Here is a 12,948-nt window from a genome sequence, read left to right on the forward strand (position 1 = left end):
CTCCCTTTTCCAAAGTGTTTTTCAAAAATCATGCACCCTGCCTTTAAGAGCAATATCTGAGGTGATAAAATTCTCAACATTTATTACTTATGCAAAGTTACTTAAAATAACATGTGAGTACTATAAGATAAAGCATATGATTAAGGTGGTCGCCTACAGACAAAAACAATTAAAAAAAATTCTTGTTGCACTTAAATTTTAAGTTTAATCAACTTGAATTTACAATTCATTTAAACTTTCTTGACTAGTGAGGATTTGCTATGTATTATAAAAATAAAATTGAATTTGCTTAAGTTATTTCTACTTTATTTTTGTAATTTATAGCAACTCTTCAGTCCTCACTAGTCAAAAACTTGAAATTAATTGTAATTTCAAATTGATTAAACTTAAAAATGAAGTGCCACAAGGAATTTTTACAATGTTATAATGTTTAATTAGTGTTAAAATAGTAATTTGGATCTACATCAAACCTATTGTTTGATATCAAAATATTATATAAAAATATAAATGATTTACAAAGTTAAAGGAGGCATTAAACATAATGCAATAATTTACTGCAAAATATTTAAACTACTTTAGATGCTTAAAGTTACTAAGATCTATTAACATGATCCAGTATATTTGCCTTTTTTAATCATCAGGGCTACGTTTCCTGATAACGTTTTCTTTTAGAGCACTACTAAGACTTAAGGTTAACCTTAACTACAGGTGTACCTTTTCTCAGTGTGCTTCCCGAACTGTACCTTAACAGGTTTCGAATTAAGGAATACTTTCTTACGTACACCGTTACCAGGTGCTGTCCATGGCGGTGGTGCTGAATAGTGTCTTCATTTACTCCACAACCAGGTTGGATTTACTCTACTCTATAAAGGCACAACACGCAAATAATATTTACATCAGCTACTATGTAAAGATAAAGAAAGAAAAAGGGGCCACCATCAGATGAATTTTGGGGCTGCTTAGTTGAGATTGTCTCGGCAAAGTCGAATCAACAAGATCAAAAATTTGCTCTCTGATTTTTACTTGCAGCTATTTGCAGCTTCAATGGGTGATTCTCACGAAAACTTGGTTTTAAAAATGTCAAGCATGAAAATGTACAAATTGCTTAAATTTACTTTTTTTCCCACCAGACATTGAAAAACAAAGGCTGGAGTAAATGGGAACATTAATTTAAAAACTTTTACTAATCATTTAACACTTTTTGTAACATAATTTAAAAAATGAGTCCTAAAAAAGTACCGCAACAGTCAGAAAACATCAACACTGACATATTTTCAAGATGACATGACAAACCTGAAAGAACATAATTTGGAGATTCTGCACATGCATTTAAAATCAAAGTATTATGCTTCTATTAATTAAATTAACATTTAATAAGCATCTGTTGCGGTAATGATAATCAAAATGTCGTGTAAGCATTCTGACAAGACAATATTTCAAATTAACTGTAAAAAAAAGGATCTTACCTGGTAGCCATCTTGAAGTAACTGGTCCATGTGCTTGGTCACTCAAAATCAAACTTTATTAAAATTCTGTATGTGTGCTTAAACTGTTCTCAAAAAGTGTTGCGGAGGATGAGAAAATCAGGCATGGACACATCATTTTCCTAATTTTTCTTCATTATTATTATACATGAATATTCAGTAAATATTTTTTCTGTCATCTAAAGTAGCAAAACATCCATTTATTTTTTTTCTTAATATTTTTGTGTTAATTTGATTGAATTACAACATAACTCATGTTCAAACACAACCGGACACATTGCGGTAATGAGAATTTCAGCAGAAAATTAGATAAAATTGACAAATTATAAATTCTTACGTTGAAATCACACATTGTGCAAGGTAGAACACAGTATTGTGTTAATTCTGATGCTTTTTAATATTACTATATTACACATTTTATAGCTAAAATCATTAGTGCCGTGGTGTTTCAACACTCAAAAAAAATGAACTTTCGCCTTTGTCAGTTTTACTTAATCCTTTCATATTGTGATTACTTTAAAAAATTAATTTAACAATGTGAACTTAATTTAATTGAGTTTATTCAACAAAAAGGTGTCTCTTGTCAGCTTTACTTAAAAATTATTTGTTCAGCCAACATAACAGTGTTGTGTAAAATTAACAGATTAATAAAACCAATACAGACTGGCATCTCATTGGCTAATGATGTTGCAGTGTATTATGGGTAATTATTGTTGTTCTGCCACCCTCTTGCAGAAGTGTAGCACCATTAGATAGGTACCTGTGGCCAACTATGAGTGAATTAACTTGTTCTGATATATTATTAGAACAAAAACAAATAATTTAATGGTTTGAAATGTAACATTTCATTTCAAATATATTTGTGATGTACTTGATAAGTTATAATTAAGAGGCTTATATGATTAGTTGTATTAAGCAGCTGCACTATGATTGATTGATTGATTCAGTGTTAAGGAGTTATTAGATAAAAGGGGTTGAGTTTATAAAATGGCATTATTCAAATTTTTGTCATCATTAATTAATTTTTTATGTACAATCAACTCAACTGTTGTTTGTTAAGTTTACTTAATCTTCTTTTGTTAAATGAACTTAATTATTGTTCGTTGAGTTTACTTGAGTTTACTTTGACAAAATATTTTTAAGTAAATCCAACATTTCATTTTTTTGAGTGAAGTGTTTCGTGAGAATCACCCAAATACTAGCTGGTTGACTAAAGATTTCACGGATGAAATGCACATACACTAAATAGCCCATGTGTACAGCATTGTCTTTGATTTAGTAAGACTATTTGTATAGCTGTTATAGCTAAATAGTCTCTTATGCCTGTAACATCTAATAGTTTGCAGCTGATGAACCTTTGGAAATATAATTAAAAAGCTATAATTAAAGGCGGAGTCCACGATGTTTGAAAAACGCGTTGGAAAAGGAGACGGGCCGACTACCAAAACACACTTATAGCCAATTAAATCAAATCAAATGCCGGGTTGCGTATGTGTGGGGCGGGTCTATCAACAGAAGGTCCAGATTCTATTGGGGTAGGGGCGTGTTTGTTTAGGTGATTTCAAATATCAACATTGGCTTTCAAACATCATGGACTCCGCCTTTAAACAACCATCAGTGTAATGATGTGAATGTTTTATTCTTTAAAGGGGAAATATCATAAAAATCTGACTTTTGTCCATGTTTAAGTGCTATAATTGGGTCCCCAGTGCTTCTATCAACCTAGAAAATGTGAAAAGGAACAAACCACTAACTTAGTTTTGGTAAACCATTCTCTGCAAGCATGTAGAAAAATAGGTCATTAAAATTTGTCTCCCTTTGTGATGTCAGAAGGGGATCTTATTATAATAATACCACCCCTTAATCTGCACTATCCAACCATTTAGAGCAGAGAGTAGCTCATTTGTGTTTTAAAGGACCCAAAATGGCACATTTTTGCTCACACCTACAAAGTGGCAATTTTTACATGTTATAATAAATTATCCGAGGGATATTTTGAGCTAAAACTTCACATACAGTGGGGCAAAAAAGTATTTAGTCAGCTACCAATTGTTCAAGTTCTCACACTTAAAAAGATGAGAGAGGCCTGTAATTTTTGTCAAAGGTACACGTCAACTATAAGAGACAAAATGAGAAAAAAATCCAGAAAATCACATTGTCTGATTTTTTTAAGAATTTATTTGTAAATTATGGTGAAAAATAAATATTTGGTCAATAACAAAAGTTTATGTCAATACTTTGTTATATACCCTTTGTTGGCAATGACAGAGATCAAACATTTTCTGTAAGTCTCCACAAGGTTTTTACATATTGTTGCTGGTAGTTTGGCCCGTTCCTCCATGCAGATCTCCTCTAGAGCAGTGATGTTTTAGGGCTGTCGCTGGGCAACTCAGATTTTCAACTCCCTCCAAGGATTTTCTATGGGGTTGAGATCTGGAGACTGGCTAGGCCACTCCAGGACCTTGAAATTATTCTTACGAAACCACTCCTTCTTTGCCCGGGCGGTATGTGTGGGATCACTGCCATACTGAAAGATCCAGCCACGTTTCATCTTCAATGCCCTTGCTGACGAATGGAGGTTTTGAGTCAAAATCTCACGATACATGGCCCCATTCATTCTTTCCTTAACTCGGATCAGTCGTCCTGGTCCCTTTGCAGAAAAACGCCCCAAAGCATGAGGTTTCCACCCCCATGCTTCACAGTAGGTATGGAGTTATTTGGATGCAACTCAGCATCTTTCTCCTCCAAACACAAGAAGTTGAGTTTCTACCAAAAAGTTATGTTTTGGTTTCATCTGACCATATGACATTCTCCCACTCTTCTTCTGGATCATCCAAATGCTCTCTAACAAACTTCAGACGGGTCCGGACATGTACTGGCTTAAGCAGGTGGACACATCTGGCACTGCAGGAATTGAGTCCCTGGCTGCATAGTGTGTTACTGATGGTAGCCTTTGTTACTTTGGTCCCAGCTCTCTGCAGGTTATTCACTAGGTCCCCCCATGCGGTTCTGGGATTTTTGCTCACCATTCTGGTGATAATTTTTACCCTACGGGATGAGATCTTGCGTGGAGCCCCAGATCGAGGGACATTATCAGTGTTCTTGTATGTCTTACATTTTCTAATAATTGCTCTCACAATTGATTTCTTCACACCAAGCTGCTTACCTATTGCAGATTCAGTCTTCCCAGCCTGGTGCAGATCTACAATTTTGTTTCTGGTGTCCTTTAACAGCTCTTTGGTCTTGGCCATAGTTGAGTTTGCATTCTGACTGTTTTAGGTTGTGGACAGGTGTCTTTTATACTGCTAACAAGTTCAAACAGGTGCCATTAATACAGGTAACAAGTGGAGGACAGAGGATCCTCTTAAAGAAAAAGTTACAGGTCTGTGAGAGAAAGAAATCTTGCTTTTTTGTTATTGACCAAATACTTATTTTCCACCATAAATTGCAAATAAATTCTTAAAAAATCAGACAATGTAATTTTCTGGATTTTTTTCCTCATTTTGTCTCTCATAGTTGAAGTGTACCTATGATGAAAATTACAGGCCCCTCTCATCTTTTTAAGTGGGAGAACTTGCACAATTGGTGGTTGACTAAATACTTTTTTGCCCCACTGTACATACTCTGGGAAACCAAAAAGTTGTTTAACATCTTAAAAGGCTCTTGTAAAATGTCCCCTTTAAATAAAAAGGATTTGCCTAATTTAGGATTTGCAAATTATTTTACAATATGTAATTATATAGACTGCTATGTACACAAGCTTTTGTCACAGTGTTGGTATAGCTACCCAGCTAACAGAGAAAAGTTCTAAGAATGTTCCTTTAAAGTTCCCAACAACGTTCTGCCAACATAAAAAGTGTCCAGTTCTTGTCACAATTAAATGAAAATCTTCATGGTGCAATTCATGTTGGGTATCAACAAATAACAAATCTTTGATGTTTGTGCGTTCCAAGTACACAGTGGATAATTTTTGTCCAAAGTTTCTAAAAATCCTTAATGACAAATTGCTGTGAGCATGCTGGATCTCATTTTGACATGAACATTTTTTTTGATGAGTAAGTACATCAATTAACTACAGTAGATGATGATCTATTGTGAACCAACCACCACACAGAATTGCACTATTAACTATACATTACCATAACAAATAACCAAGGTCAATGTGAAGCCATTCATAAAAATCTATTGTTTTTGTTCTAGCACGCTATCACGTTGAAAATTCAGGTCGAATGTGCACAGTCAGCGTGTAAAGACTTTCAGATGCTATAATGATTTCAGTGTAGTTTGTTCTTCAGCATGGTTCTTCTGATGACTCTGAAAACTTCTAGAATCAGTAGATCTCTCTCCATAGATCGATCAGTGGTAAGGTTTTTCTCCTGTATGAACTCTCTGATGGGCTTTTAAGTTACCCGAATGAGCAAACGTCTTGTCACACTGAGAGCATTTGTAAGGTTTTTCACCTGTATGAGTTTTCTGGTGTGACACTAAATTGTAATGGCTAATGAAAGTCATCCCACAAACTCCACATTGGTAAGGTTTCTCTCCTGTATGAACTCTCTGATGGGCTTTTAAGTTACCCGAATGAGCAAACGTCTTGTCACACTGAGAGCATTTGTAAGGTTTTTCACCTGTATGAGTTTTCTGGTGTGACACTAAATTGTAATGGCTAATGAAAGTCCTCCCACAAACACTACAGTGATAAGGTTTCTCTCCTGTATGAATTCTCTGATGGATTTTTAAGGAAGTTGATCGAGCAAACGTCTTTTTACACTGAGAGCATTTGTAAGGTTTTTCACCTGTATGAGTTCTCTGGTGTGACACTAAATATTGATGTAGTCTGAAACTCCTCCCACAAACACTACAGTGATAAGGTTTCTCTCCTGTATGAATTCTCTCATGGTCTATCATATGATATTTATAAACAAATCTTTTATCACAGTGTGAACATTGATAGGGTTTCTCTTCAGAGTGAATATTCTGGTGGGATTTTAATGACCATGAATCCTTAAAGGCTTCGTCACATTTACTGCACGGATACGGTCTCTCATTGGTGTGTATAAACACGTGTTTCTCCAGATGATGTTTCCGGTTGAAACTCTTCTCACAGTCAGGACCCTGGTATGGTTTTCCTGTGTGAATTCTCTTATGTGTTTTAAGGGTTTTTTTGGAGCTGAAGTAATAGCCACATTCAGTGCAGTAGAAAGACTTTTCATCACTGTGTGTCCTCATGTGAACTTTTATCTGAGATAAGAAATCAAAATCCATCCCACACTGCTTACAGTGAAACAACTGCTTCGTCTTTCTGTGGCCTTCTGAATGAAGTTTCTTCTCTTGTAAGGTAGTAAAGCTGATCTCAGATCTGGTGCAGGTAAAGCGTTTCTGTTCTGTGTGTTTTCTCTCATGTCTCTGTGAGCTGAATGTCTCTCCACTGGTGATGCAGGAAAGAGTCGAGGACGTTATTTCTTCACCCAGACATAATTCACTCTTCGCATCTGAAAGAACATGAAACAATTAAGTTCTCTTTTCTCTTCTCTTATTTACACAATTAAGGAAAAATTGAGATTCAGTATCTTTTTCAATATTCACACATATAGACAGCTGTCAGTCCTCTTATTATAGCTGCTTGGGTCATTATTACATATAAAATACTGTAGAGGTCATCCGATAGTGGATTTTATTGATACCGATAACTAAGTTGGTCCCTGCTCGCCGTTAACCAATTAATCGACCAATAGTTTTTAAAGGGGACATATCACAAAAAACTGACTTTTTGTTTAAGTGCTATAATTGGGTCCCCAGTGCTTCTATCAACCTAGAAAATGTCGAAAAGATCAAACCAGTAACTAGTTTTTTTAAACCACTCTCTGCAAGCATATGAAAAAATAGGTCATTCAAATTTGGCTCCACCGTGATGTCAGAAGCGGATAATACCGCCCCTTAATCTGCAGTATCAAACAACTGCACTGCCATTTAAAGTAGAGATCAGCTCATTTGCATTTTACACCCCAAAACGACACATTTTTTATCAATCCTACAAAGTGGCAATTTTAACATGTTATAATAAATTATCTATAAGGTATCAGGGAATTTTGCCACCAAATTTGAGAGTGTGCCACTGAATTTTACATCCAGTCGCACATGTGCAACCAGTAAATTTGACCTTTTTTTGTGATGTGACATTGAATTTAAAACAGCACATTGTACTTTCTGCATCTATCATCAAAGTATTTATAAGTAATACAGTGTATTACTTAGTAGAAATGTAAATATTTGTTTAGCATATTGATTTACGGTATGTGCCCCTAAATTTTCTGGTTGCGCCCCTAAAATTTTCAGTTGGGGGCCACTGTGCTCCTAGTGAAAAAAGTTAGTCTGGACTCTGGAGCCCTGGGTATTTTGAGCAAAAACTTCACGTACATACTCTGGGGACACCAAAGACTTATTTGAAATCCTAAAAAAGTCTTGTGAAATGTCCCCTTTAAAATGGATAGCGGATAAAAAACAAGCATAACACACAAAGTGAAACAGTGCTGAAATGAATTACAAAAGTAATAAAACAACATGACTGAACCATGAAAATGTGCTAAATAAAATAAATGTATAAATAAAAAATATATTAATTATATACTTTCACAATCCTTGTTGCATTATATGGTGACACTTCTAAAATGACCAAAAGCATTTTTTGTCTTTTATGTCTGTTGCTTAATAAGTATTAAAGATATCCTAAAATAAACTAATTTTAGTAAATGTATTGGTATTTTGTTTAGTGACTTAAAACACACTTTGATAAAACATTTTTTTTTATAAAAATACTACGTTTGATGAGACGTACCTGACGGAATAAAATCATGACCATTATTATGACTGTCTTCATATTCATCTTCTGTGGGTTGAGTTTTTATTTCAGTAGGTTCCGTTTTAATTTCTGTAGGTTCAGTTTTTATTTCTGTGGGTTCGGTTTTTATTTCTGTAGGTTCAGTTTTTATCTTTATCATGAGGTTCCTGCAGTCGATGAGTTTGACGGAACACATCTTCATACTGAGCTCTGTGTGTCTGGATTTCTCTTCAGAAAGTTTCATGTCCTGCAGTGGCTGTGGTGTGCGGCTCTGATCTCTGCTAATCCACACTGAACCCAGCCATTCACTGGAGCTCCTATCAGTCACATCCATCTCATCTCATCAACATCTCAACATTAAAATACACATGGACAAGACTCTGCTTACACTCAATAAAACACTCAAGAGAGAAAAACACTGAGCATACACAAACACAACACACGCGAGCTCTTTAATCCTATCTTCTTTGCGTTTTAACGGTAGCTTGCATGCATCCTTAACGTTGCATTACTGCCATCTTCTGGTTTCTCCCATATACTTTCGTCGTAATAATCTTGTAATAAGTCCAGTTTTAGGAAATATGAGGAGAAACGTGCAAAAAAATAAGAGTTGGCTATGTATGCAGCTCACTCATGTCAATATGAGTGTAATGAAGTATCTAATATATCATCAAGTTGCTTGATATAGAGCAGTAATATTATTTTTAACTGAGGTGGTACAGGTACGGACCTACTACCTCCAATACTGTGACTTAAAAAAATCCAAAATACATCAAAACAGAAAAAATTTTGGTGACAAAAAATGTAGGCTAAAATAGTTCATAAATGTATTGAGGAATTGAATTTGTTAGTTTAGTGCAAGGTTTGAGTAGAAAAAAAAGATAAGGTTAAGAAAATATTTACTTACTGTTATAAAATAAAAAGATTAAAAGCACTGTTTATATTTTTATAGTATTATATGTAAAATAATAGAATTTAAATGCAGTACATATACAGAAATATTGTGTTTTTCTGTTAAGATAGCTCTTACAATTATTTTAGTCTAGGACTAGTCTAATCCCTGTCCAGGAAACTGACCCTTTATGTATTTAAAAAAAATTTAATGGTCTTGACTAGAGAAGTAAATCTCAGACTTTTTGACTGTAAGGATTAATTTAACTTCATTTTCTAGAGCTTGGATTCAGCTGACTTTATTTTCCTTATTCATTTTAAACTTTAAATAAAATATTTTATATAAAACATTGTATTTTTGAAATGATTTTATTATTACACTTTGTGCTATTTATTATTGTTGTTTGATGTAATGTTTAAGACTGGCATAATATAGTTTTTAACAAAACAATAAATCATTTTACAGTGATAAATCATCTTAGGGTTACAATAAAAGATTAGAGTAATATGTTTTTTTAAGAAAAGCAAAGTTTAATAAAACATTTTTTAGATTAAATAGAAAGATTAAATTGTTCTATGAACAACCAAAAGTTTAAAATTCACTATTTAATAAATTAATTATTGAAATTTAAAATGTTTATGTAGTTTTCTAAGATGTTTATTTATGTAAATGCTGCGTGACTTAATTTGTGTGCTGTGCGCTGAATGTGCTGCCCCTTTAAATCCGCTGGAGTGGAGAGAGTTACCATGGAAACGAGACGACCAGAAACTGAATGCGACAAAGCTCCGTTTCTCTTAAGCCCGGAATTACTGCAGGATTTTTGCCCTCTTATAAGATCATTACCTTATCACACTATGCGACGTAGATTGTTTAAACTCGGGTACGACAGGCATGTAGACGACATGGAAGCTTCGGCAGCAGCGTCACACGTTGCGCAACGTCACCAGCATGCGCTCGTGGTAAACAAATACCAGTACGCAGATCGTAGCAGCAAACACACTGTGCGGTGATCATGCTGAATTTCTGACACTGTCAGAAAACTATCGTAGGCTGTCTTTGGACGCAAGACCGGAAAAACGTCTGTCTTTGAACCTCTCTCACTGTACAACATAGGATCACCGATGAAGAGCCACGATATCAAAAATCGCGGCGATTGTTTCACGATGGCAATTTTGTTGATAGACCCGCCCCACACATACGCAACCCAGGCAACGATGTTAGTAGACATGTTTTTTGGTACTTGGCCGACTCCCTTTTCCAAAGTGTTTTTTAAAAATCATGCACCCCTCCTTTAATGATACTATTGCAAATGTAGTTTGTTCCATAGAGACTGTGTCGGTTCCCCAAATAATGAGGACAAATTTATTAAGGGATCCAAAACATATCTGATGGTGATTAAACCAGATAATTGCTAAATAGGGTCACAGAAGTCTTGGTAGTACCCAGAATGTCAAAGTCCACAAAAGGAGGCAGAGCTTTTTCACATTTTACTCACAAACCCTCCTAGTGTAAATCTAGTAAAAATCCTATCTTTTTAGCATTCACATAACACATCTTATAACCTTTTTCTGAAATAAAAGGTATAAAGTACACATGATCATCTTTTGCTTGAAATACTATGAACAGCAGCCATGCTAATCCTTCTCCTTTTGCTTTCCTGTTTCTATCTATCGGGATACCCATACAGGTTACAGAAGCTCCAGTATGGATCCAGCCTGACTTGTGAAGACTTCAGATGATGCATACACTCACAGAGACTTCAGATGATGGCAACTAAAGATGGACATACAAAACTGCCAAACGTTATATTGTAATCATTGCCTCGAAGGATACGTTTGCAGATTTGCAACCCACTTTATATATTTACAATAAATGGTAATATTTGAATGGACAATGTTTACTTTTTTCTTTAGTTAAACTTGTACTGAGATATTCCCATTTATTTGTCCACAATACTCTTCTGAATACATATATTACATACATTGTAACAATATAAGGTGGGTTGAAAATCTGAAAATTCTGCGTTAAGCAAGGTTAAGAAAGTTAGGTCCAGGAAGTCCTGGGTATGGTTGAGTTCTTACCAGCAGTTTGAGGATCTTTTCATTTGTTAAATATATGTAAAATCCTCATAAAGGGTGATCAACAATTTCTGAAATAAAATATTAATGAACCAATTAAAGGTTTCTGTTCGACAGTGATGATGTATTGTTTGACAATTATATCATTATGAATACTTACTAAATATTTAGTTAAGCACACTACAATGATTTTAATTACCGTTCCAAGTGTTACATTTCATTTGCATTTTGATTAGTTTATTATTTGCATGCTTTTAATTGTTTGTTCATAATATTTATAATTATATCACTGATATCAAAAGATGTTTTGTCATATTATGTTGCATTAAATTAAATCCTTGTTGTAGATCTTGGATATTTGATTACCTTTATATTTCTTGTCTAGTGATTTGTCTGTGTAGTTAAATGTGTTATAAACGCTTCTAAAAGTTGTGGTGTGACGTGCTAATTACGTTAATGTTTGTGAAAATACGTATTTATAACTGCAATGTTAAAAAAAGACATTTGTCCTATTAAGTACGTCGGAAAATAACTTTATCACAACCTTTACATAACTTAAAAAAACGTTTTTATAACGTTTTTGTGTTTGCTGGGAACTCATTATTTATTCAAATACAACAGCCAATAGCAAGCCTCCAACTGCACGCACCTTGAATTTTTTTTGTTTGTTTTAAAAGTAGCTTATTAAAATTTGAATATTTAGTTTGGTTGTAATATGAAATATGGTAGATATAAATAATATAAAATGGTTACAGTAAGCATACAATACTGTAGGTTCATTCGTGATTCCTTCTGCGCAGCTGCATCGCGCAGTCTTAAAAACAAACTTTGGCGGGTTTATCATCATCATTTTATACAGCTCGCGTTTGAGAATCTTATGTTTACATGATTGAAGAGATTAAGCTTTTAGGAGATTTCACTCAGAGACCCATCGCCTTTGGTAAGTACACTTTAATATGCTACAGATGGACGAACGTTAACTTATGTATGTTAAATAGCGCAAATTGTTTTGGTCCCCCCAAATGTTCAAGCTACGGCCTGTGGTTACACACACACTTCAGTCATGAGCGACAGCCGAATTCTAACGTTACCACTAAATTAATTAACTCCCCCAAAAATGCAGGGGTGACGTTGACCGCATTTACAGAAAATCTGTGTAGTGTACATAACCGAACTGAAGAATAGTTGTTGATGAAGTAGGTAAACGTGCATCATGAACATTAACAGGTCTCTCTATTGAAAATAAAATGCCTAAAAGGGGAAAAAGTTTTGCACGGTGCAGAAACCGTATGCACGGTGCAGAAAATACAGGCACCAGCGCTTATGGTTGCGAGATCTTGCACGAAAAAAAACAGCGGACAAGAAAAATCCCATTACAAACCTAACGTTAAGTAAATCAAATTGTTTTACTTCAAAAAATTGCTATCGACACCTTACCATTTTAATAACACCAAAAACTTGATCGCTTCATGAGCCAAAGCCATAACGGTCGAGCGCCAAGCAAAAAGTAAAAATAAAATAAAGACGTGAGCCTGGCAACACTGCAAAACAGCGCTAAAATGTGTACAACACACAACGCCAAGTTTATTGGAAAACATAACGCTGTAATATTATTTTCATCAAATATGTAAATATTAGCCACGCGAGAAGGCAGAA

At 34.6% G+C, this 12,948-nt stretch overlaps 1 protein-coding gene across 1 annotated transcript; it reads right to left on the bottom strand.

The window, feature by feature from the left end:
* Window positions 1-5,186: 5,186 nt before the first annotated feature.
* LOC129451129 (uncharacterized) lies at window positions 5,187-8,801 on the bottom strand. Its single transcript, XM_055214193.2, has 2 exons — window positions 8,320-8,801; window positions 5,187-6,976 (listed from the first exon to the last, which is right to left on the bottom strand). The coding sequence occupies exons 1-2, from the start codon at window positions 8,654-8,656 to the stop codon at window positions 5,841-5,843; spliced, it is 1,473 nt and encodes a 490-aa protein (XP_055070168.2). The 5' UTR covers window positions 8,657-8,801; the 3' UTR covers window positions 5,187-5,840.
* Window positions 8,802-12,948: the final 4,147 nt, after the last annotated feature.

This window comes from Misgurnus anguillicaudatus, chromosome 8 (genome assembly GCF_027580225.2).
Source record: "Misgurnus anguillicaudatus chromosome 8, ASM2758022v2, whole genome shotgun sequence".
In the NCBI taxonomy this organism is placed as follows: domain Eukaryota; kingdom Metazoa; phylum Chordata; class Actinopteri; order Cypriniformes; family Cobitidae; genus Misgurnus; species Misgurnus anguillicaudatus.